This window comes from Balaenoptera musculus, chromosome 8, assembly GCF_009873245.2.
Source record: "Balaenoptera musculus isolate JJ_BM4_2016_0621 chromosome 8, mBalMus1.pri.v3, whole genome shotgun sequence".
Lineage (NCBI taxonomy): Eukaryota > Metazoa > Chordata > Mammalia > Artiodactyla > Balaenopteridae > Balaenoptera > Balaenoptera musculus.
The window spans coordinates 52,712,159-52,739,314 of NC_045792.1; the positions used below are offsets into that span (position 1 = coordinate 52,712,159).

General features: G+C 35.7%; 1 protein-coding gene across 6 annotated transcripts in view; it reads left to right on the forward strand.

The window, feature by feature from the left end:
• Positions 1-27,156, forward strand: part of NARS2 (asparaginyl-tRNA synthetase 2, mitochondrial) — a 144,526-nt gene that overhangs the window by 44,322 nt on the left and 73,048 nt on the right. For all 6 annotated transcript variants that reach the window (XM_036859544.1, XM_036859543.1, XM_036859546.1 and 3 more), the window contains one exon: positions 20,634-20,728. In XM_036859544.1, coding sequence (XP_036715439.1) covers positions 20,634-20,728 — 95 coding nt within the window. The remainder of the gene's footprint in view (positions 1-20,633; positions 20,729-27,156) is intronic.

Genomic DNA, 27,156 nt, shown 5'->3' on the forward strand with positions numbered 1-27,156 from the left:
CTGTCCTGTTCCATTGATCTATATGTCTGTTTTTATGCCAATACCATTCTGTTTTGAAAGCTTTGTAATATAGTTTGAAATCAGAAAGCATGACACCTCCAGCTTTGTTCTTCTTTCTCAAGGTTGCTTTGGCTAATCAGGGTCTTTGGTGGTTCCATCAAATGTTGGGATTGTTTTTTCTGTTTCTGTGATAAATACCATTGGAATTTTGATAGGGATCACATTGAATCTGTAGGTCACTTTAGATATTATGGGCATTTTAACAATGTTAATTTTTCATATCCATGAGCACAGAATATCATTCAGTTTTTTTGTGTCTTCAGTTTCTTTCATCAATGTCTCAGTTTTCAGTGTACAGATCTTTTACCTCCTTGGTTAAATTTATTCCCAGGTATTTTATTCTTTTTGATGCAACTGTAAATGGGACTACTTTTTTTTCCTCTGATAGTTGTTGGTGTATAGAAATGCAACAGATTTTTGTGTATTTATTTTGTATCCTGCAACTTTATTGAATTCATCTATTCTAACAGCTTTTTGGTGAAGTCTTTCGGATTTTCTATATGTAATATGTCATCTGCAAATAGTAACAATTTCACTTCTTCCTTTCTGATTTGGGTGCCTTTTGTTTTTTTTTTTTTGCCTACTTGTGCTGGCTAGGATTTCCAGGACTATGCTGAATAAAAGTGGTGAGAGTGGTCTTCCTTGTCTTGTTCCTGATCTTAGAGGAAACACTTTCAGCATTTCAGCATTGAGTTTGATGTTCGTTGTAGGCTTTTCATATATGGCCATTATTATGTTGAGGTACATTCCTTCTATACCCACGTTGTTGAGAGTTTTTATCATGAAAAGATGTTGAAGTTTATCAAATGCTTTTTCTGTATCTATTGAGAAAACCTTGATTGAGTTGCAGATGTTGAACCGCCTTTGCATCCCTGGAATAAACCCCACTTGATCATGGTGTATGATTCTTTCAAAGTACTGTTGTATTTGGTTTGCTAATATTTTGTTAAGGATTTTTACACCTATGTTCATCAAGGATATTGGCCTGTAATTTTCTTTTCTTGTAGTGTCCTTACCTGGCTTTGGTATTATCAGGGTAATGTTGCCCTTGTAAAATGAGTTTGGAAGTATTTCCTCCTCTTATTTTTGGAGGAGTTTGAGAAGTATTGGTATTCTTTCAGTGTTTGATAGAATTCACCAGTGAAGCCATCTAGTCCTTGACTTTTCTTTGTTGGGAGGTTTTTGATTATTGGTTTGATCTTTTCTACTAGTAATTACTTTGTTCAGATTTTCTGTTTCTCCTTGATTCAGTCTTGGAAGGTTGTATATTTCTGGGAATTTATCCATTTCTTCTAGGTTGTCCAGTTTTTCAGTGCATAATTGTTCATAGTCTCTTATGAGCCTTTGTATTTATGTACTAATTTTATTTATTGAGTCCTCTCTCTTTTCTTCTTGGTAAGTCTAGCTAATGGTTTGTCTGTTTTGTTTATCTTTTTAAAAACACAGCTCTTAATTTTATTTTTTTCTATTGTCTTTTTAGTTTTTCTTTCATTTCTTTCCATTCTGATCTTTGTTATTTCCTTTCTTCTGCTAGCTTTGAGTTTAGTTTGCTCTTCTTAGAAAAGTAATATAATGTTTTGGTGGTCAGATTAATAGTTATCTTTGGGAAGGAAAGAGGAATTGTTGGGGGAAGGGACACTAGAGTCTCCTGAGATGTTGTTACTCTTCTATCTTGTGATCTGGGCGGTAGTCACATAGGCATTAATTTTGTGATAAATCATTGAGGTGTACTTTTTCCTTTTCTGCATTAGTGTGTTGTATGTCACAACAGAAAAGTTATAGAAAAAAGAGCACATTATAAGGTTTTTAGTGGTATTTCAGCAAATTGCTTTTATTAGAAACAGACTATTTGTGTTTCACACGTAAATTATTATCAACTTTTTAAATGCGTTAAACCTCGCTACCCCTGCATCAAAAAACTGCTTTTTCTAGAGTTTGAACATGTTTAGAAATTGAATTTTTTGTTTATATCAAGTGAGATTATATTCCTTATTGCTAGTATAGTATGCTTCAAAGTTCCTAATAAGGAATGTTTTAGATAATATGGTGATTATGAATCATGACTTATGAATTAAGTCAGCCCTGTTCCTCAGTATTTATTTAATTATTGGTTCTATCATTTAATTCTGAAACCTCTGGGCACATTTAAAAAGTTAAAAAAGTAAAAACAAAATCCCCCACATTCCTACTTCTGAGTTTTATCTTTGCAGTAAAGAAGCCAGAGTAATGATCAAGTTGTATCCTGTATGAATACAAACAACCTCCTCAGCTTCCTGGTGCTACATGCATTGTGTCTGAAGAGTTCCTTTTTTTTAATAAATTTATTTATTTATTATTTATTTATTTATTTTTGGCTGCGTTGGGACTTTGTTGCTGCGCGCAGGCTTTCTCTAGTTGCGGCGAGCGGGGGCTACTCTTTGTTGCGGTGCACAGGCTTCTCATTGTGGTGGCTTCTCATTGCAGAGCACGGGCTCTAGGCACGTGGGCTTCAGTAGTTGTGGCTCATGGGCTCTAGAGTGCAGTCTCAGTAATTGTGGCATACGGGCTTAGTTGCTCTGCGGCATGTGGGATCTTCCCAGACCAGGGCTCAAACCCGTGTTCCCTGCATTAGCAGGTGGGTTCTTAACCACCATGCCACCAGGGAAGCCCTGAAGAATTCTTTATCTCTCTATTGTTTACATTTGCTGAGACTAATAGAAAAGAGACCATTTCTCTTGGCAGATGAAGGATATAGCATGTTGATCACAGAGATCCATATGTCTACTGGCTTTTTTTAAACAGACTTTACTTTTTAGAGCGATTTTTTTTTTTTTTTTTGGCAGTGCCGCATGGCATGTGGGATCTTAGTTCCCTGACCGGGGATCGAACTCATGCCCCTTGCATTGGAAGCATGGAGTCTTAACCAGTGGACTGCCAGGGAAGTCCCTAGAGCAATTTTAGGTTGACAGCAAAATTGAGTGAAGATACAAATATTTCCCATATAGCCCCTGCCCCCACGCATGCTTAGCCTCCCCCATTATCAACATCCACCAGAGTGGGACGTTTGTTACAATTGATGACTCTACATCGACACATCATTATTCATCAGAAGTCCATAGTTTACATTATGGTTCACTATGTGTTTGGACAAATGCATAATGAGATATATCCACCACTATAGTATCATACATAATAGTTTCACTGCTCAAAAAATCCTCCACCTCCATGTTCTACCTGTTCATCCTTCTCTCTTCCCTAACTCCTGGCAACCACTGACCTTTTTACTATCTCCATAGTTTTGCCCTTTTCAGAATGTCGTATAGTTGGAATCATATAGTATGTAGCCTTTTCAGATTGGCTTCTTTCACTTAGTAATATGTATTTGTTTCTTCCATGTCTTTTCATGTCTTGATAGTTCATTTCTTTTTAGCATTGAATAATGTTCCATTATCTGAATTTATCACAGTTTATTTATTCATTTACTGAAGCACATCTTGGTTGCGTCCAAGTTTTGGCAGTTATGAATAAAACCTCTGTAAACATCTGTGTGCAGGTTTTTGTGTGGACATAAGTTTTCAACTCCTTTGGGTAAATACCAAGGCATGCAATTGCTGGATCATATGGCAAGAGTATGTTTAGTAAGGAACTGCCAAAGTGGCTGTGCCATTTCACATTCCCACCAGCAATGAATGAGAGAGAGTTCCTGTTGCTCTGCATCCTTGGTAGCATTTGGTGTTGTCAGTGTTCTGGATTTTGGCCATTCTAATAGATGTGTATGGTATTAACTGGCTTTTCAGCATGCTTGGCCAGGATACTGCTTGTGAGTTATCTTCTATGGATCACATGGTTTGTACCTCCATATTCAGCCATTAAAATGAGCAGCAGTTAGGTTTTTTTTTTTTTTAGCAATCTATGAGCCAGTTTTTCCTGCAATGTTGGTACACCTAAAGAGATAGGAAACTTGGGGAAAGTTTTGTAAGTTCCTTCAGGCTGTTAACAGAGCAGTTGATAAGTGAGTGAATAAATTAGGACTTTGTCAATGTAACCTCCTTCAGACATATTTACAAGTTTCAAAAACTGTAGGTCAAAGCTTCATGTTAAATAACTTTTGTTTCAAAGTATTGACCCATGAAATTTAAAATTATTGGAGTTCCTTAGGGACATTGTCTCTTACTCATTACTGTATTCCTGCATTTAGCCTGGTACCTGGCACATACTAGTCACTCTGTAAATACTTATTGAACTGAAAAATGAATTGAAGTAGAACCTGGAAATACGGGAGATATCTATATTTGAGATGAGACACAAATTTATTTATCAGTGGAGAAACCTTGGAAAAGTGTCCATGTTAATGCTAAGGAATACAGTCATCAAAAATGCTTGAGTAACCAGGAATTAAAATATACTATAAAGCCTCTAAATTAAAATGGTGTGATATCAGTACACAAATAAACCAATGGGATAAAACTGAAAGCTCAGAAATATACCCAAGTTCATGTGGAAATATATAAAGATACTATCTCAAATCACTAAAGTAAGTGGTGGTAGGTCAGCTTGGTGGCCATATACAGATCTTTTTCTACTTACAATGGGGTTACATCCATAGTTGGGCAAAATCATCTAACGCAAAGCCTGTTTTATAATAAAGTGTTGAATATCTCATGTAATTTATTTAATATTGTACTGAAAGTGAAAAACAGTGGTTTTATGGGTACAAAATGGTTAAGTGTATCCGTTTTTTACCCTCATGATCGTGTGGCTGACTGAAAGCTGCAGCTGCTGCCAGCATCATGAGTATCATACTAGCAGGGAAAAGAGCAAAATTCAGATTTTGAAGTACGGTATCTACTGAATGCGTATTGCTTTCACACCACTGCCAAGTCGAAAAATTGTAAATCAGACCATAGAGGACCATCTGTAATTGCGTCAATCAGAGATAAGTTGCAGAATTTTTATTTACATTGTGGCAGATAGTGTGATGTGAGTATATGTTGGTTTTTTTTTTCTTCTTAGTCATCAATTTAATACACATCAGTGAATACATGTCAATCCCAATCGCCCAATTCATCACACCACGACCTCCACTCCCCCGCCTCTTTCCCCCCTTGGTGTCCATACGTTTGTTCTCTACATCTGTGTCTCAGTTTCTGCCCTGCAAACTGGTTCATCTGTACCATTTTTCTAGGTTCCACATACATGCGTTAATATACGATATTCGTTTTTCTCTTTCTGACTTCACTCTGTATGACAGTCTCTAGATCCATCCACGTCTCAACAAATGACCCAATTTCGTTCCTTTTTATGGCTGAGTAATATTCCATTGTACATATGTACCACATCTTCTTTATCCATTCGTCTGTCCATAGGCATTTAGGTTGCTTCCATGACCTGGCTACTGTAAATAGTGCTGCAACGAACATTGAGGTGCATGTGTCTTTTTGAATTATGGTTTTCTCTGGGTATATGCCCAGTAGTGGGATTGCTGGGTCATACGGTAATTCTATTTTTAATTATTTAAGGAACCTCCATACTTTTCTCCATAGTGGCTGTATCAATTTAGATTCCCACCAGCAGTGCAAGAGGGTTCCCTTTTCTCCACACCCTCTCCAGCATTTGTTGTTAGTAGATTTTCTGATAATGCCCATTCTAACTGGTGTGAGGTGATAACCTCATTGTAGTTTTGATTTGCATTTCTCTAATAATTAGTGATGTTGAGCAGCTTTTCATGTGCTTCTTGGCCATTTGTATGTCTTCTTTGCAGAAATGTCTATTTAGGTCTTCTGCCCATTTTTGGATTGGGTTGTTTGTTTTTTTAATATTGAGCTGCATGAGCTATTTATATATTCGGGAAATTAATCCTTTGCCGTTGATTCATTTGCAAATATTTTCTCCCATTCTGAGGGTTGTCTTTTCGTCTTATTTATGGTTTCCTTTGCTGTGCAAAAGCTTTTAAGTTTCATGAGGTCCCATTTGTTTATTTTTGTTTTTATTTCCATTACTCTAGGAGGTGGATCATAAAAGATCCTGCTGTGATTTATGTCAAAGAGTGTTCTTCCTATGTTTTCCTCTAAGCGTTTTATAGTGTCCGGTCTTACATTTAGGTCTCTCATCCATTTTGAGTTTATTTTTGTGTATGGTGTTAGGGAGTGTTCTAGTTTCATTCTTCTACATGTAGCTGCCCAGTTTTCCCAGCACCACTTATTGAAGAGACTGTCTTTTCTCCATTGTATGTCCTTGCCTCCTTTGTCATAGATTAGTTGACCATAGGTGCGTGGGTTTATCTCTGGGTTTTCTATCGTGTTCCATTGATCTGTTTCTGTTTTTGTGCCAGTACCATATTGTCTTGATTACTGTAGCTTTGTAGTATAGTCTGAAGTCAGGGAGTCTGATTCCTCCAGCTCCGTTTTTTTCCTTCAAGACTGCTTTGGCTATTTGGGGTCTTTTGTGTCTCCATACAAATTTTAAGATTTTTTTGTTCTAGTTCCGTAAAAAATGCCTTTGGTAATTTGATAGGGATTGCATTGAATCTGTAGATTGCTTTGGGTAGTATAGTCATTTTCACAATATTGATTCTTCCAATCCAAGAACATGGTATATCTCTCCATCTGTTGGTATCATCTTTAATTTCTTTCATCAGTGTCTTATAGTTTTCTGCATACAGGTCTTTTGTCTCCCTAGATAGGTTTATTCCTAGGGATTTTATTCTTTTTGTTGCAATGGTAAATGGGAGTGTTTCCTTAATTTCTCTTTCAGATTTTTCATCATTAGTGTATAGAAATGCAAGAGATTTCTGTGCATTAATTTTGTATCCTGCAACTTTACCAAATTCATTGATTAGCTCTAGTAGTTTTCTGGTGGCATCCTTAGGATTCTCTATGTATAGTATCATGTCATCTGCAAACAGTGACAGTTTTACTTCTCCTTTTCCAATTTGGATTCCTTTTATTTCTTTTTCTTTTCTGATTGCTGTGGCTAGGACTTCCAAAACTATGTTGAATAATAGTGGTGAGAGTGGACATCCTTGTCTTGTTCCTGATCTTAGAGGAAATGCTTTCAGTTTTTCACCATTGAGAATGATGTTTGCTGTGGGTTTGTCGTATATGGCCTTTATTATGTTGAGGTAGGTTCCCTCTGTGCCCACTTTCTGGAGAGTTTTTATCATAAATGGGTGTTGAATTTTGTCAAAAGCTTTTTCTGCATCTATTGAGATGATCATATGGTTTTTATTCTTCAATTTGTTAATATGGTGTATCACATGGATTTGCGTATATTGAAGAATCCTTGCATCCCTGGGATAAATCCCACTTGATCATGGTGTATGATCCATTTAATGTGTTGTTGGATTCTGTTTGCTAGTATTTTGTTGAGGATTTTTGCATCTATATTCATCAGAGATATTGGTCTGTAATTTTCTTTTTTTGTAGTATCTTTGTCTGGTTTTGGTATCAGGGTGATGGTGACCTCATAGAATGAGTTTGGGAGTGTTCCTTCCTCCACAATTTTTTGGAAGAGTTTGAGAAGGATGGGTGTTAGCTCTTCTCTAAATGTTTGATAGAATTCACCTGTGAAGCCATCTGGTCCTGGGCTTTTGTTTGTTGGAAGATTTTTAATCAGTTTCAATTTCATTGCTTGTGATTGGTCTATTCATATTTTCTGTTTCTTCCTGGTTCAGTCTTGGAGGGTTATACCTTTCTAAGAATTTGTCCATTTCTTCCAGGTTGTCCATTTTATTGGCATAGAGTTGCTTGTAGTAGTCTCTTAGGATGCTTTGTATTTCTGCAGTGTCTGTTGTAACTTCTCCTTTTTCATTTCTAATTTTATTGATTTGAGTCCTCTCCCTTTTTTTCTTGATGAGTCTGGCTAATGGTTTGTCAATTTGGTTTATCTTCTCAAAGAACCAGCTTTTAGTTTTATTGATCTTTGCTATTATTTTCTTTGTTTCTATTTCATTTATTTCTGCTCTGATCTTTATGATTTCTTTCCTTCTGCTAACTTTGGGTTTTGTTTGTTCTTCTTTCTCTAGTTCCTTTAGGTGTAAGGTTAGATTGTTTATTTGAGATTTTTCTTGTTTCTTGATGTAGGCTTGTATAGCTATAAACTTCCCTCTTAGAACTGCTTTTGCTGTATCCCATAGGTTTTGGATCATCATGTTTTCATTGTCATTTGTCTCTAGGTTTTTTGTGATTTCCTCTTAGATTTCTTCAGTGATCTCTTGGTTATTTAGTAACGTATTGTTTAGCCTCCATGTGTTTGTGTTTTTTACGTTTTTTTCCCTGTAATTCATTTCTAATCTCATAGCGTTGTGGTCAGAAAAGATGCTTGATATGATTTCATTGTTCTTAAATTTACTGTGGCTTGATTTGTGACCCAAGATGTGATGTATCCTGGAGAATGTTCCATGCACACTTGAGAAGAACGTGTAATCTGCTGTTTTTGGATGGAATGTCCTATAAATATCAATTAAATCTATCTGGTCTATTGTGTCATTTAAAGCTTCTGTTTCCTTATTAATTTTCTGTTTGGATGATCTGTCCATTGGTGTAAGTGAGGTGTTAAAGTCCCCCACTCTTATTGTGTTACTGTCGATTTCCTCTTTTAGAGCTGTTAGCAGTTGCCTTATGTATTGAGGTGCTCCTATGTTGGGTGCATATATATTTATAATTGTTATATCTTCTTCTTGGATTGATCCCTTGATCATTATGTAGTGTCCTTCCTTGTCTCTTGTAACATTCTTTATTTTAAAGTCTATTTTATCTGATATGAGTATTGCTACTCTAGGTCTCTTTTGATTTCCATTTGCATGGAATATCTTTTTCCATTCCCTCACTTTCAGTCTGTATGTGTCCGTAAGTCTGAAGTGGGTCTCTTGTAGACAGCACATATATGGGCCTTGGTTTTTGTATCCATTCAGCAAGCCTGTGTCTTTTGGTTGGAGCATTTAATCCATTCATGTTTAAGGTAATTATCGATATGTATGTTCCTATGACCATTTTCTTAATTGTTTGGGTTTGTTTTTGTAGGTCCTTTTCTTCTCTTGTGTTTCCCACTTAGAGAAGTTCCTTCAGCATTTGTTGTAGAGCTGGTTTGGTAGCGCTGAATTCTCTTAGCTTTTGCTTTTCTGTAAAGCTTTTGATTTCTCCATCGAATCTGAATGAGATCCTTGCTGGGTAGAGTAATCTTGGTTGTAGGTTCTTCCCTTTCATCACTTTAAGTATATCATGCCACTCCCTTCTGGCTTGTAGAGTTTCTGCTGCGCAATCAGATGTTAACCTTATGGGAGTTCCCTTGTATGTTATTTGTCGTTTTTCCCTTGCTGCTTTCAGTAATTTTTCTTTGTCTTTAATTTTTGCCAGTTTGATTACCATGTGTGAATATATGTTTTTTCCCAAGGAATATCAGGATAATAATGCTGCGGTAATTTTTCATCTTACTCTTATCCCATCTTCAACATATTTCTTTAGTATTTAGTAAAGCCCTTTAGTATTTTCTCTGATTTGGGAAAAAGAGTAGAATATAAAAACGTTTTTTAAAGTACTCTACAGTGAAATAGATTTTTGGAATTAGAGCTTTCATTTATTGTGTAAAATATTTTTTAACATAAACCAACCAGAATACTTTGGTATCTCATTACTTGCCTCAGGCTTACTGATTTTTGTCATTATGGGTTTTTTGACAGTGCATAAAACACTTTAATTTTTATTTTATTTCTTAAATTATGTTTAGCTTAATTTAGTTATCTTTTTTTTTAAGATATAGCAGAAATATAATCAGAGATTTGGAAGGTTTATTTTTAAGTTGGTTATTTTGGATCTTAGAATTCTTTTTCCCTTACAGAAATATATAATAATTATATTCACAGCACAGCCATGAGACTATTTAATGCATCATATAGATAAAAATACTACAACTATTAATGTAAACTTACAGAACACTAGTAATTAGACAGAACAAAACAGTGAACCTGAATAAAGTAAAATATTTTATGCTTGAAGAAAATAGGAGAATGAAAAGTATTGGCACTTGTGGGGATCACACAATAATATGCTGTGCATTTTTAAGAGCTGGAAATACTGATCTGTGGTTTTTTGTAACTTTAAACATACAGAAAAGCACAGAGAATGATACTATAAGCAACCAGATGCCATCACCCAGCTCAGTGTTTTGCTTCAGGAACTTTTAAAAATAAGTAAAACATAGCATTTTTTAGTATTATGTTTAATTTTTACTTGTGACTCTCACAGTGCTTGATGTGGGTTTGGATCATTTTAAGACTTGCAAGCATAAAGAGAGAAGGAAATGAAGCTGTCCCAGAGGTAACTAGAGATTTGTTAGAGAGCAGAAAGGTATATGAGAGAATATATGGAGAGATGCCTCCTTTGGAACTAAGTGAGGCACAGTCTTGAGAAAGGTGAAAAAGATGACGTTGAAGAGCTATTTTTTTCAGTGATCAGAAGATTATATTGATGATACTATCTCATCATCTTTTCTAAATCTTTCTGTTTGATGGACGTCAGAATTAGGGATTTGCTGTTGGGAAGGTAGGCAGAGAATAAATGTCTTTTATATTTAGTCAAAAATGGTATTTGATTATATAGGATATCTACAAATTACGTGTTTGTGAGTGGGAGTGGATAGGAGGAAGATAGAATCATAGTGGTCAGTTTACATTTCTGAAGAAAATGAAAAATTTCCTCTAATCTACTTTAAACTTACAACCATATACTGTATTGAAAATACATTCTCTCCCTTTTGTGTTGTTTAGAATACTTGTGAGTGTTCAGCTGATGGTGATACTAAAGAAAAACCGCAGTAAACACCTATTTACAGTTGTGCTAGAAAAGTAATGGAGAATTATTTATAAGCAATATAGTTTAAAAAGTTAATATAGGAAATAATTTATTTCTGTAATAGTACCTGCTTATCAGTACCTTTGTTTGAAAACAAACATGACACTAAATGTGCACTAAAGATATCTTTTAGACCAGCAATGCCATGACACTTTGCTAGAAGCTTTTATGGCTCCTCGTGCTTCTTCTCATTGCTGATCCCCTCACTCACACTTGACCTCACTCTTTTGGTCAACAAGCATTTATGGAGCAATTACTTGTCTCTGGCACTTTGCTAGGTGCTTAGCATACCAACATGTATAAACTCAATTCCTACTCAAAGAACTCAATATCGTTTGGCCTTCTCTTCTTTTGGCCTGCCCCAACTATTTTCATTATAAATAGAGCAGTGTTAGACTTTACTAACCACCTATATTTTTCCTGGTATTTGACTTTGTTCCATACTTTGTTCTTGGCTTTTTGATTTTCCGATTGGTGCTGACCGGAGTAATCCACACCACTATAGGACAAAAGGTTAAATCGTTAGTGTTTATGTGATCAAGAATACACAGGAGGGGCTTCCCTGGTGGCGCAGTGGTTGGGAATCTGCCTGCCAATGCAGGGGACGCGGGTTCGAGCCCTGCTCTGGGAGGATCCCACATGCCGCGGAGCAGCTGGGCCCGTGAGCCACAGCTGCTGAGCCTGCGCGTCTGGAGCCTGTGCTCCGCAACGGGAGAGGCCGCGATGGTGAGGGGCCCGCGCACCGCGATGAGGAGTGGCCCCCGCTCGCCGCAACTGGAGAGGGCCCTCGCACGGAGGCGGGGACCCAACACTGCCAAAAATAAATAAATAAATAAATAAATAAATGTGAAATTCTTAAAAAAGAATACACAGGAAATAAAACCAGTATACTTTTTATTCTGAGTACTTGCTGATAATACCTCCGAGTCCCTCTTAACAAATATGCTATTTTAAATTTATTTTTTGAACAGGTAATGTAGTTTATTGTTCAAAAGGTACCAATTTAAAAGTGCAGAAGGGAATTCCCTGGCAGTCCAGTGGTTAAGACTTTGCCTTCCAATGCAGGGGGTGCAGGTTCCATCCCTGGTTGGGGAGCTAAGATCCCACGTGCCTCGTGGCCAAAAAACCAAAACATAAAACAGAAGCAATATTGTAACGAATTCAATAAAGACTTTAAAAATGGTGTACATCAAAAAAAAATTTAAAAAATCAAAGTGCAGAAGGATTCCATCATACCTTGTTCCCCAGTAATCTAGTTTCCTTCCCCAGAATCAACCATTGTTAAGTATTTCTTATGACTCCTGGAAATAATGTGTGGTTAAGAGTAGATTCTGGAGCCCGACCACCTTGGTTCATGTTCTTTGTCATATTAGGCAAGTTAAGTTATTAACCTCTGTGTCTGTTTCCTTCTCTGTAAATGGGGATACTAGTACTTACTTCATTGGATTGCTTGTAAACTCCTTAGCACAGTACATGGCACAGAGTAAGTGCTAAGTGCATATTGGCTACGGTTGTTTTTGTAGAAGTATGTGTGTCTGAATGTGTATTTTTTTAACCTCAGGAATACAGAATTTAGTTTAACATAATTTTTATTCACGGCACACTGTTGTTATAGGTCTTTGCAAGGCCCTTGTATCCTCTCACTGTGTAACAAAACCATTTATTCTTTCCTGTGAGTCTACAGGTCATTTGAGTGGTTCTGATCTGGGTTTGGCTTAGTCAGCTGATGGATTGACTGGGAGCTGGGCAATCTAGGATGGCCTCATGTGGGATGACCCACCTCTTCTCCACATGTCTCTCAAATTCCTCCATCATGCTAATCACGGTGTGATCTCTTTGGTGGCATAGGTCCAAGAAAGAATGTGAACTTCATAAGCATGTTTTCAAGCCACTATTTTTGTCAATTTTGTTACCATGCCATTGACCAAAACAAGTCACACGGCCAAGCTCAGGGTTAGCGTATGATATGCCAAGGGGTGCTGATATAGAGAACTATGACAAATTGGAGCCATTAATGCAATTAATCTAACACAGTCCACTGTGTAGTAACTGCAGTCCAGCACTTGGTGGTTATCATAGAGCTACTGTTGGTCAGTAGTAAGGAGACAAGCTAGAAAGTAGAGATCACCAAGCACCATGGTGAGTGTGTGTCACTGTGTCAGACTGCCACAGTCTTCTGAGATTAATGACTTCAATTTCATTTTCTCCTCTCAAATCTTATGCACATTCCTCTCCAACAATAGATGGCCAACTGTAACCTGGAACCATGCAGGAAGGGGGATTCTAGGAAACACAGTCCTCAGTTTAGGTGGGAGTAGTAATGCCAAGCTGACAAAACACCATCCAGCATAACCCCTTTCTTGTTTTAATTTTTCCTCTTTATCCCAGTCCCCACTTGCATTCCTCATATTCTCTTGGAGGCACTCACTTTAATATCTTTGATATATCTTTTATTATGTATATAGCCTCATAAAATATGAGTGATCTTTTATGTATATTTTAATTTATGTATCTTTTATGTATATTAATTTACATTAATGATAATATGTATCTTATTTTGTTTCCTACTTTTTTCCATTTAACTCTTTGTTTTGAAATCTATCCATGTTGCTATAAGTATATCTATTTGTTGCTTGTCATTGCTGCAGAATATTCATTGATATTTGTCTGCTACAATTCACTTACCCTTTCTAGTAATAGACCCTTAGGTTGTTTCCAATTCTCGGTTACACCCAGAAAAAAAAATACTGCAATAAATAGTCTTATGCATATTCCCTAAGAGACTTGTGTGAAAATTTCTTTAGAGTGTATATCCAGGAGTGGAGTTCCTTGGTCATAGGGTATATACATTCTGAATTTCACTATGTTATCCAGAATAGCAGTGCCAGTTTAGACTATATTGACATTACCTGAGGGTTCCTGTTTCCCTATGAAGTAGTTTTCTATAGATTTTTAACTTAGTGACTTAAAACAACATCTCTTTATTAGTTCACAGTTCTATAGTTCAATAGTACAGAATGGCGTGGCTAGGATCTCAGGGTCTCACAAGCCCAAAACCAGTGTGTCAGCTAAGCTTTCTATGTTCTCATCTGGAGCTTGAGGTTCTCTTCCAAAGCCATTCTTGCTGTCAGTAGAATTCAGTTCTTTGTGGTTGTAGGACTGAAGTTCCCATTTTGCTGCTGGCTGCTGGCCAGGTTGCTCTCAGCTCCCAGAGACTGCTCTAAGCACCTTTCCCTGTGTCTTCCTCCATCTTCAAGCCAGCAACAGCGTGTCAAATCCTTCTCATGGTTCAAATTACTGACTTACTGTTCTGCAGCCAGCTGTAGAAAACTTTCTACTTTTAAAGGGCTCACGTGATTAGGTCAAGAACACCCAGAAAATCTCCAAATCCTGAGGCCATCTGATTTGGAACTTTAATTAAATTTGCAAAATCCCTTCACATCAGTACCTGGCTTAGTGGTTGAATAAACCAGGGGCTGAGAATCTTGGGACACATCTTAGAAATCTGCCTACCACATCCTGAATCTACCTCTACACTTGATATTATACAACTTTCTAATCTTTGTCAGTTGGATATATGTAATGATTCTTCTTAAAATGCCTTGTTTTAATTTGTGTTTCTCTAATTCATAGTGAATTTGAGTGTTTCTTCATACATCTTAACTTTTTGAATTTTCTTTTCTGTAAATCTGCTTTTCACATCCATTGCCCAGTTGGGGAGCAGCTTATTTTCTCTTTCTTGTTTTCTTCACAGGAGGTCCTTATATTTTCTGTCCATTAATCACTTGTCAGTAGAAGCTGAAAATATTTTATCCTTAATACAATATGTTGTTCTGTTTAACTGCCTATATCTTCCTTTATTAAATAGAAATTCTTAACTTTAATGTTGCAATTCTAGGATCTTTTTTAAAGAAGTCCATTCCCGCTGGCAAAGTCACAAAGTTGGATACTTAATTCATATATTTTTATTCTTTCTTCATTACTAATGGAAGTATTTAAGATTGTGAATCTTAAATTTGCAATCCCATGTTAGTAATTTTTGACCCTGTTGTGTCTAATAATTACTTATTTATGTATGCTTTTTAAAAAATTGAGATGAAGTTCATGCAACATAAAATTAACCATTTTAAAGGGTATATTTCAGTGGCATTTACTACATTTACAGTGTTATACAACTACCACCCCTATTAAGTTCCAAAACATTTTCATTATCCCAAAGAAAACCCCATGCCCATTAAGTAGTCACTTCCCATTTACCCTTCTCCCCAGACCATGGCTCTCATCGATTAGTCTCTATGGATTTACCTACTCTAGATATTTCATATAAATGGGATCATACAATATGTAGCCTTTTATGTCTTTCTTTTACTTAGCATAGTGTTTTCAAGGTTTATCCATGTTTTAGCATATGTAAGTACTTCATTCCATCTTATGGCTAAATAGTATTTCATTGTTTATATATACTACATTTTGCTTATCCACTTATCCATGTTTCCATCTTTATCTATTGTGAATAGTGCTGTTATGAACATTAATGTACAAGTATCTATTTGAATACTTAGATTTTTAAAATTTTTATAACCATTTTTTAAATTGAAGTATAGTTAATTTACAATCTTGTGTTAGCTTCAGATGTACAGAACAGTGATTCATTTTATATTTATGTATATTATTTTCCAAATTCTTTCCCATTATAAGTTCTTACAAGTCATTGAATATAGTTCCCCATACTAAACAGTAGGTCCTTGTTGTTTATCTGTTTTATACATAGTAGTGTGTATATGTTAATCCCACACTTCTAATTTATCCCTCCTTGCCCTTTCCCCTTTGGTAACCATAAGTTTGTTTTCTATGTCTGAGTCTATTTCTGTTTTGTAGGTAACTTCATTCATATCACTTTTTTAGATTCCACATGTAAGTGATGTCATATGATATTGGTCTTTCTCTTTCTGACTTACTTCACTTAATATGATAATCTCTAGGTCCATCCATGTTGCTGCCAATGGCATTATTTCATTCTTTTCTGTGGCTGAGTAAAATTCCATTGTGTATGTATATACCACATCTTCTGTATCCATTCATCAGTTGATGGACATTTAGGTTGCTTCCATGTCCTGGCTATTGTAAATAGTGCTGCATGTGGTACATGTCTCTTTTTGAATTATGGTTTTCTCAGGGTATATGCCCAGTAGTGGGATTACTGGGTCATATGATAGTTGTATTTTTAGGGTTTTTTTGTTGTTTTTTTTTTAAATTTATTATTATTATTATTATTTTTTTTTTTGGCTGTGTTGGGTCTTTGTTTCTGTGCGAGTGCTTTCTCCAGTTGCGGCAAGCGGGGGCCACTCTTCATCGCGGTGCGCGGGCCTCTCACCATCGTGGCCTCTCTTGTTGCGGAGCACAGGCCCCAGACGCGCAGGCTCAGTAACTGTGGCTCACGGACCCAGCCGCTCCGCAGCATGTGGGATCTTCCCAGACCAGGGCTCGAACCCGTGTCCCCTGCATTGGCAGGCAGACTCCCAACCACTGCGCCACCAAGGAAGCCCGTATTTTTAGTTTTTTAAGGAACCTCCATACTGTTTTCCATAGTGGTTGTATCAATTTACATTCCCACCAACAGTGCAGGCGGGTTCCCTTTTCACCACACCCTTTCCAGCTTTTATTGATTCTAGATTTTTTGATAATGGCCATTCTGACCGGTGTGAGGTGATACCTCGTAGTTTTGATTTGCATTTCTCTAATAATTAGTGATGTTAAACATCTTTTCATGTGCCTCTTGGCCATCTGTATGTCTTCCTTGGTGAAATGTCTATTTAGGTCTTCTGCCCATTTTTAACTGGATTGTTTGTTTTTTTGATATTGAGCTGCATAAGCTGCTTGTATATTTCGGAGATTAATCCTTCGTTGTTCCATTTGCAAATATTTTCTCCCATTCTGAGGGTTGTCTTTTTCTCATTTATGGTTTCCTTTGCTGTGTAAAAGCTTTTAAGTTTCATTAAGTTCCATTTGTTTATTTTTGTTTTTATTTCCATTTCTCTAGGAGGGGGGGTCAAGAAAGATCTTGCTGTGGTTTATGTCAAAGAGTGTTTTTCCTATGTTTTCCTCTAAGAGTTTTATAGTGTCTGGCCTTACATTTAGGTCTTTAATCCATTTGGAGTTTATTTTTGTGTATGGTGTTAGGGAGTGTTCTAATTTCATTCTTTTACATTTGGCTGTCCAGTTTTCCCAGCACCACTTATTGAAGAGGCTGTCTTTTCTCCATTGTATGTCCTTGCCTCCTTTGTCATAAATTAGGTGCCCATATGTGCATGGGTTTATCTCTGGGCATTCTATCCTGTACCATTGATCTATATTTCTGTTTTTGTGCCAGTACCATACTGTCTTGATTACTGTAGCTTTGTGGTATAGTTTGAAGTCAGGGAGGCTGATTCCTCCAACTCCATTTTTCTTTCTCAAGATTGCTTTGACTATTTGGGGTCTTTGGTGTTTCCATACAAGTTGTAAGATTTTTTGTTCTAATTCTGTGAAGAATGCCATTGGTAGTTTGACAGGGATTGCATTGAATCTGTAGATTGCTTTGGGTAGTATAGTCATTTTCACAATATTGATTCTTGCAATCCAAGAACATGGTATATGTCTCCATCTGTTTGTGTCATCTTTGAATTCTTTCATCAGTGTCTTATAGTTTTCAGAGTAAAGGTCTTTTGTCTCCTTAGACAGGTTTATTCCTAGGTATTTTGTTCTTTTTGATATGATGGTAAATGGGATTTTTCCTTAATTTCTCTTTCCGATCTTTCTTTGTTAGTGTATAGAAATGTAACAGATTTCTGTATATTAATTTTTATTCAACAACTTTACCAAATTCATTGATGAGCCCTAGTAGTTTTCTGGTAGCGTCTTAGGATTTTCTATGTATAGCATTGTGTCATTGCAAACAGTGACAGTTTTACTTCTTTTCCAATTTGGATTCCTTTTGTTTCTTTTTCTTCTCTGGTTGCTGTGGCTAGGACTTCCAAAACTATGTTGAATAAAAGTGGCGAGAGTTGGCATCCTTGCCTTGTTCCTGATCTTAGAGCAAGTTCTTTCAGCTTTTCGCCGTTGAGTATGATGTTAGCTGTGGATTTGTTGTATATGGCCTTTATTATGTTGAGGTAGGTATGTTCCCTCTGCGCTCACTTTCTGAAGAGTTTTTATCAGAAATGGATATTGAATTTTATCAAAAGCTTTTTCTGTATTTATTGAGATGATTGTATAGTTTTTATTCTTCAGTTTGTTAATGTGATGTATCACATTGATTGATTTGCGATATTGAAAAATCCTTGCATCCCTGGGATGAATCCCTGGGATGAAGGATGGTGTACAATCCTTTTAATGCATTGTTGCTTGAATACTTGGTTGTAATTCTTTTAGACATATACCTAGAGGTAGAATTTGTATGTTGTATATATAATAATTCTTGTTAATCTTTTTAAAGGACCACCAAACTCTTTTCCCAAGTAACTGCACCAGTTTGCATTTCTAGTTTCATTCCATTATGTTCAAAGAAGATAATTTATCTGATTTGTTGAGACTTGTTATGTTCTAGCATATAGATCTTGGACAGTGTCCACGTGCACTTGAAAAGAGTGTGCAGTCTGCTATTGTTAGGTGGAGTCTACCATTTTTAAGTTTCCTCTTTCTTGATTCAGCATTTGTTTGGTGACTTTAAACCTTTGACTAATTTCCAGAGTTCCCACAGTTGATGCTTATAGTTTTTACTCATTATTTTCAGGTTTTCTATAGAGGGATAGGCCTTTGGAGCTACCTATCCCACCATTTTAAGATTTTTTTTTTTTTGATGTGGTCCATGTTTAAAGTCTTCATTGAATTTGTTACAATATTGCTTCTGTTTTTATGTTTTGGTTTCTTTGCCGCCAGGTATCTTAGCTCCCTGACCAGGGATCGAACGCGCACCTCCTGCCTTGGGAGGTGAAGTCTTAACCGCTGGACCACTAGGGAAGTCCCCAGCAATTACTTTTTTAAAAAATATTTTATAATGTCCCTTTAATATCCTGAAATAAAATATATAGGTAATATAACTTAATGCATACAGAAGTTTTTAAAGTCACTGTAATGCATTCACTGTAATATAAAGGAGAACTGAAAGGAAGTAATTTATTAAAAAGTAGTATGAATTTCAGTATTTAAATGCTTACATATGACATTGGAAGGCATAATGAAGTAGTGATATGTTTTTAACTTTAAATAAGTTGGATTTAAGAGATATAAGAAGCTCAGACATCATTTTGTACAAATGCTAATAAATGAGAGACTAAAATCAAGTCCTAAATATTAGACTTTTTTATATGTGCAGGAGATGAGAGAAATCACTTTTAGAGAAGTCAGGATAAAACACCAATACAAATTATAGACTAAAGAGGTGAGGGAATGGAGAAAGTATAATATTCTTATAAATGTGCTGGGCCTGATTTGAAATGTAATTATTTAGTAAATAGTGAAGAAATATCAGAGAACATGTCTTTTATTTTGAAATCCTAACATAAGTCGAATATTTTAGTATTGAGTATTTAAGTCCTTGCGAACAATATCCTTTAAGTGATAATGGGTTTCAAAGATGATTTTTAAAAAGCAATAATAGGACATTTAGGACCAGGTAAAAGTAAGTTTTAAAAATAATAGGCAATTACAAAATAAATGAATGATTTCAGTTGGTAATTTTACACTAGATTTCACATTCATACACACACATAACCATACATGATATGCAATATTTTTAGAACAACCAATGGAATTAAATAAGATATCTTCATTTCATGTGTTTCTATAATTCAGTAGTTGGTACTAAGTCTCTTAAAAGGAGTCTTACATCCTGTATTGAAAATTTTATATTGGCTTTGTTGCTTTTACAGCACTTGTTTTAGTGCACCATTACACGAAGACATTTTCAGATCACAATTTGAAATACAAGAGTAGGTAAATTAGCTTCCTTCCCCCAAATGGATATAATGGTCATAACTTGATCCAGAAGCTTTCTTAATTATACTATTTAAATTATGTTTGATCTCCAAATAATTTTTTATTTTAACTGTTAGTAAGTGTTGGCTGACGTATTTCCTATCAGCTTCAAATGGAATAATCACTCTATCTATACTGTAAGTTCATAAAAATCTTTAAATCTAAATGTTCATCATATCTTTTAAAGATATGGTCCTGCTTTATCTCCTAGTTGTCGGGAAGAGTAAGTGAAATTAACATGTTTAAAAGTTTATAATGTGTTTATAAAAATCTGTATTAAAAGCGTTATTATTAATAATTTAATAATAATATGACAAGACATGTTTTAGAGGCTATTCCCTTAAAATTAAATCTCAATCATGGGTCAGAATTTTAAAAGACTATGTAATGCCTCACATTTAAAACTTCTAATTCATAATTTCTTGCTTCAGCTTGCCCCTCAATCAGAATCAGTTTTTAGGAAGGAGTATATTTTGTGACAAAAGTACTTTGTCCTTTGGTTGTTATATGTTTTGAAAAATATGGAGCAAACTTCCTTGAACTTAGCACTTTCCAAGCAGGAATTTTCTCTTTTAAGTGTATACTGAAAGCTGCCTTTTTTTTTTTCATAAGAATGACCTGTCCTCATATATGTTTAATAGCATATGATTTTTTAGTTGTGGCACAAATGTGAATGTGAAAAGCAGAGCAAAACATGTAATAGCTTTTTATGGCTTGTGTTTTCTTTTGCAGCCTTCAAGCAAAATAAAGGTACCTGAGGAGAATTTCTTCAATGTTCCTGTTTTCTTAACTGTCTCAGGACAACTTCATCTAGAAGTGATGTCAGGGTACGGAGTTTTCTCTTTTGCTTTAATGGGCTACTGATATTGGTTGGGTGAGAGTGTAATAATGTTTTCTTTCCTGATGCTCAAACCTAAAAATTGTAATTCATGTTTGTGATTAGTCCACTTCAATTCACTAAAAGTACATTTAGATTGACAAATTTGACAATATCCAAATTTCTTTCTAAAAAAGTCACATTAGTCTGGACTAAGGTTTTTGTGAAGAATGTAACACTGGAAATATGAAGTTGTGATTTTTTTTTTTCTTTTTACTAATCTTTTTTTGCTTAAATCTCAAAACACATAATCAAAATATAAGTATCATTAATCATGTTTATGAAAGTAAAGGCAGTTATAATTTACACCTAAAAATTACAAGAGAGGTACCTGGAACAAATGGAAGAAAAAATATTTTTTTAATAATTGGTTTAAATCAAGAAAATTAACCCACAAAGTCATCATGGGAGATGTGTGCCCATTTAGAAAGTATTAGAAGTCAGATCACATTAACTTTAGCCACTCTCAGACCTCTGGAAAGTCACTATAATCCTTTTTGCCCTATTTTCTTTCTTTTTGGAGATTGGACAGGAAAATCTTTAAAGTCCTGTGTAAATCTTATATTCTCTGATTCTTAATGCCGACTCAGCAAGTACTGAGTCTCCTACGAAGATGTAAATATCTTTGTTTTCTCATACAGAGCTTGAGACTTAAAAATCTCTTCAGGAAATGGCTCCAGTAAAAACAGGGAATCTTGTATTTCCCATTGTTTTTAAAATGCACGGGGTGGAAAAACTGAGGGGAAATAGAATAGTGTTCATGTTTATTTTTTTACAGACTTTACTGGCAAGATGGAGAGTGTCAATGGTGGAATAAAGAGGGTCTTGAAAATAATATATACTTTACTTAGATTTACCTTTGAGAAAGAAATTGTTTGATAATTCCAGTAACCAAATAATTGACAACATTATCAGAATACAGTGCAGAAAAACTATAATCATAATAGCCCTGTGAGATTGTAGGATTTGCAGAGCTGTATGTGGGAAAGGCCATGTCAAGCATGTCATGGAAAGTTCCTTATGCCTGTCAAAGTATAATTTAAAAAAATTAAAAACATGATTCATAGAAATATAAAATATTTTATTCAATTCATTAATTACTGAGAAATAAGTAAAATAATAAGGCTAGTTCAAAGACCATTTGGAGAGCTGTGGATTCATAGGCAGTTTAATAAAAGAATTTTAGAATAAGATTGCTAGGTTAGTTGTGAACTGGTTAATGTCCCACAGACCAATAAACCCTAACCTTTGGAATTTTCTCTTCTACCTGACAGAAATGATTTGCAACTCTACTGGACAAAAATCTATAAGTTAACATGTAACTTTACTTAATCTAGGATATTTAGTTTGATAGTAAATAGAATAATGGAGCAAAGTTCATTCCGCTAGGTAGTTAAATAACCTTTGAGTGGGTCTGTGTCCCCACATTACATTGGAAGGATGTTCTGTCTACCTTTTAGCTTAATCCAAGTTTTGGATAACCTTTGTTAACAGCCTTTCATTATTCATTTCTTTTATCTGTAAAGTTAGAGACAACATGTATTCCCCTCAGAAGTGTCATAATATGGGAAAGGTATAAATTTACCAGGTTTCTTGGTTATAATATCACTAGTGGATTAAATATGTTCCCTCTTTACCAGTAAAGTGCAGTGAACCAAAGAACACAATGTACAGTGAAACTTGACAGAAGATTATATTGGCAGAATATGAGGTTTTATATTTTTTAATGTGTTATGAAGTATTTCTGTGTCAATCAAATGTTCCTAGTTTAATATGCATAGTTCTAGTACTATTAATATACAGTACATCATGTTTCAGATTAATACATGATTTAATCTCCAGTAAGAAATTGTTAGTCTTCTTTCTAAAGAAGACTAAATTTGTCTAAAGTTAGTTTTTCTAAATTTTATTTAACAGACTTTTAAAATGGAGTAAATGGTAGTTAAATTTAGAAGGTTAACATTTTCCAAAAGGATGTCTATGTTGGTTTAGTGGGTTTATGGCTCCATTTTATTTATTTTATTTGTTTATTACTTTTGGCTGCGTTGAGTCTTCGTTGCTGTGCACGGGCTTTCTCTAGTTGCGGCGAGCGGGGGCTACTCGTCGTTGCGGTGCACGGGCTTCTCATTGTGGTGGCTTCTTTTGTTGAGGAGCACGGTCTCTAGGCGCACAGGCTTCAGTAGTTGTGGCACGTGGGCTCAGTCGTTGTGGCTCGCGGGCTCTAGAGCACTAGGGCTCGTTGTGGCTCGCGGGCTCTAGGCTCAGTAGCTGTGGCGCACGGGTTTAGTTGCTCCACAGCATGTGGGATCTTCCCGGACCAGGGCTCGAACCCGTGTCCCCTACATTGGCAGGCGGATTCTTAACCACTGCGCCACCAGGGAAGCCCTATGGCTCCATTTTAAAGTTTAATTTTATTGTTTTTAAAATAAACTTTCTATTTTTGAATAATTTTTAAATGTAGAAAAGTTGGAAAAATCGTGCAGACTTCTCATATACCTCTCACCCAGTTTCCCCTGTTGTTAACATCTTACGTTACCGTGGTACATTTGTCAAAACTAAGAACCAAATGTTAGTACATTACAATTAATTAAATTCCAGACTTTATTTGGATTTCACTGGTGTTCCATCAATGCCTTCTTCCTTTTTCCAGGATCCACTGCAGGGTACCACATTACATTTAGTTGTCATGTTTCCCTAGTCTCATGTAGTCTGTAACAAGTTTCTCAGTCTTTCCTTGTTTTTTATGACTTGCAGAAAGTATGCCAATCTGTATTTTTCTGATGTTTTTCTGAAGTTTTAGGGGGGTTAGAAAGAATACCAAAGAGGTGAAGTGGTCTTCTTGTCATATCATGTTGGGGGGACTTGATATCCATATGGTGCTATTAACCTTCATTACTTGGGTGAAGTAGTCTTTGCCAAGTTTCTCCACTGAAAATGTACTGTTTTTCCCTTTCTCCAATTTATTCTTTGGAAGTGAGTTACTAAGTACACCCACCCTCACTGGAGGTACGAGTGAAGGGTTGGGAAGTGGGAGATGGAATTATGCTTCATCTCCTGAAGGGGGGAGTATTCGGAATTCTTCTGTATGGATGATTTGTTGTCTCTTCGCTCTTACTTGTTTATTTATGTCATCATTTATATCAGGATGGACTGATGTATATTTTATGGTTTGGGTTATATTTCAGTGCTGTGCTATTTACTTTGTTGCTCAAATTGTTTTAGTTGTCGGGAATTCTTTCAGATTAATTCTTGTATCCCTTTCACATGCCCCTGTCCTTTTGTCTTTTGAGTACTTCCTTATTTTCTGGCACTGTAAGATACCCCAGATTTGTTTGTTAGTTTGTTTTATTTTTTTGTGATTGATGAACCTACACTGACGCAGTACTATCACTCAAAGTCCATCGTTTACTTAGGGTTCACTCTTGGTAGTGTATGTTCAATAGGTTTGGTCAAATGATGTCATACAGAATAGTTTCACTGCTCTAAAAGTCCTCTGTGTTCCTCCTGTGCATCCCTCCCTCCCTCCTAACCCCTGGCAATCTTTTTACTGTCTCCAAAGATTTGCCTTTTCCAGAATGTCATATAGTTGGAATCATACAGTATGTAGCCTTTTCTGAGTGGCTTCTTTCACTTAGTAATATGCATTTAAGTTTCCTTCATATCTTTTCATGGCTTGATAGCTTGTCTTTTTTTTTTTTTAACATCTTTGTTGGAGTATAATTGCTTTACAGTGTTGTGTTAGTTTCTGCTGTATAATAAAGTGAATCAGCTATATGTATACATATATCCCCATAGCCCCTCCCTCTTGCGTCTCCCTCCCACCCTCCCTGTCCCACCTCTCTAGGTGGTCACAGAGCACCGAGCTGATCTCCTTGTGCTGTGCAGCAGCTTCCCACTAGCCATCTGTTTTACATTTGGTAGTGTATATATGTCCATGCCATTCTCTCACTTCGTCCCAGCTTACCCTTCCCCCTCCCCGTGTCCTCAAGTCCATTCTCTACGTCTGTGTCTTTATTCCTGTCCTGCCCCTAGGTTCATGAGAACCTTTTTGTTTTTTTTAGATTCCATATATATGTGTTAGCATACTGTATTTGTTTTTCTCTTTCTGACTTCACTCTGTATGACACACTCTAGGTCCATCCACCTCACTACAAATAACTCAATTTCATTTCTTCTTATGGCAGAGTAATAATCCATTGTATATATATGTCACATCTTCTTTATCCATTCATCTGTCGATGGACACTTAGGTTGCTTCCATGTCCTGGCTATTGTAAATAGTGCTGCAGTGAACATTGTGGTACATGACTCTTTGAATTATGGTTTTCTCAGGGTATATGCCCAGTAGTGGGATTGCTGGGTCATATGGTAGTTCTATTTTTAGTTTTTTAAGGAACCTCCATACTGTTCTCCATAGTGGCTGTATCAAATTACTTTCCTACCAACAGTGCAAGAGGGTCCCCTTTTTCCACACCCTCTCCAGAATTTATTGTTTGTACATTTTTTGATGGTGGCCATTCTGACCGGTGTGAGGTGATACCTCATTGTAGTTTTGATTTGCATTTCTCTAATGATTAGTGATGTTGAACATCTTTTCATGTGTTTGTTGGCAATCCGTATATCTTCTTTGGAGAAATGTCTATTTAGGTCTTCTGCTCATTTTTGGATTGGGTTGTTTGCTTTTTGATATTGAGCTGCATGAGCTGCTTGTATATTTTGGAGATTAATCCTTTGTCAGTTGTTTCATTTGCAAATATTTTCTTCCATTCTGAGGGTTGTCTTTTCATCTTTTTTATGGTTTCCTTTGCTGTGCAAAAGCTTTTCAGTTTCATGAGGTCCCATTTGTTTATTTTTGTTTTTATTTCCATTTCTCTAGGAGGTGGGTCAAAAGGATCTTGCTGTGATTTATGTCATAGTGTTCTGCCTATGTTTTCCTCTAAGAGTTTGATAGTGTCTGGCCTTACATTTAGGTCTTTAATCCATTTTGAGTTTATTTTTGTGTATGGTGTTAGGAAGTGTTCTAATTTCATTCTTTTACATGTAGCTGTCCAGTTTTCCCAGCACCACTTATTGAAGAGGCTGTCTTATACTCTTGCCTCCTTTATCAAAGATAAGGTGACCATATGTGTGTGGGTTTATCTCTGGACTTCCTATCCTGTTCCATTGATCTATATTTCTGTTTTTGTGCTAGTACCATACTGTCCTGATTACTGTGATAGCTCATGTCTTTTTAGCGCTGAATAGTATTTCATTATCTGGAAGTACCTTAGTTTATTCATCTATTCACCTATGGAAGGACATCTTGGTTGCTTCCATGTTTTGGCAGTTATCCCAAGCTTATTTTTTGTTTTCCTTACCCTCGCCTTAGAATCAGCCATTTCTCCAAGGAGCCCTAGTTCCTTTTATTGGAAAATGGTATTTAGAAACCAGGACTTAATCAGTGGGTATTTGCTGCTACTGGGAGATTATTGCTTCTAAGCCCTCTCATCAGATAGAACTATAAATATGTTTTTTAAATAAGAGAAAGCTAAGTGTTTTCATTACATTCTGCCTATAAATAGTGGGGTATAAGTTAGGTGTTCATTCTGAAAGAATTAGACATGTCCTAAATTGAAAAACTTACACTTAAGAAATGTCATGTAATAAAATTTTCCATTTTTTTGTCAGTTAAAGCCAGAATTGGAGGAAGGCTCAGTCTAATGTATTTAGAAGAATTTTTGATTATTATAGTTTTTCTTTCTTTGTTGGTTTTGTTTTTTTCTTTTTATGTTTTGTTGCAGGTGGTTTTTTTTTTTTCTTCTTATGAATGTTTTTACTAAGCTGTGAAGTCATGCATATTTCAGGATAAAACTGATGCTTTCCTTTTGAACATTGCTATTAGAAGTATAAATTAGTACAGGCTCTCTAGAGAAATAGCTTTGCACCCAGAATTTTTCTTAAGGAAATGATCTGACAACTCTATAAAGATGTGTTAAAAAAAAATGTTGAAAGCAACTTCATCTATACTAATGAAAAACTACTAACAATCTAAACATTTAGGAAGGTTGATTAACCGTCAGTATACCAAGAAAATGTTCATCACCATTTACCATCTGGAAGTAATGGACCTTATTTTTAGTAAATATTTTTAAGCCATCTTATGAATAATTTGCAGAAGTAAAAGTAAAGGAAAAATGACAGCAGAAACTAACACAACATTGTAAAGCAACTATACTCCAATAAGAATTAATTTAAAATTTTTTAATTAATAAAGGAATAATGAAAATCAACTTTATTAGAATTTTAGTAAGTATTTAAATATAGCAAACCCAAATTTTTAAGAACTGTATTATTTTTTTTTTAATTTTATTTTATTTATTTATTTATATAGCAGGTTCT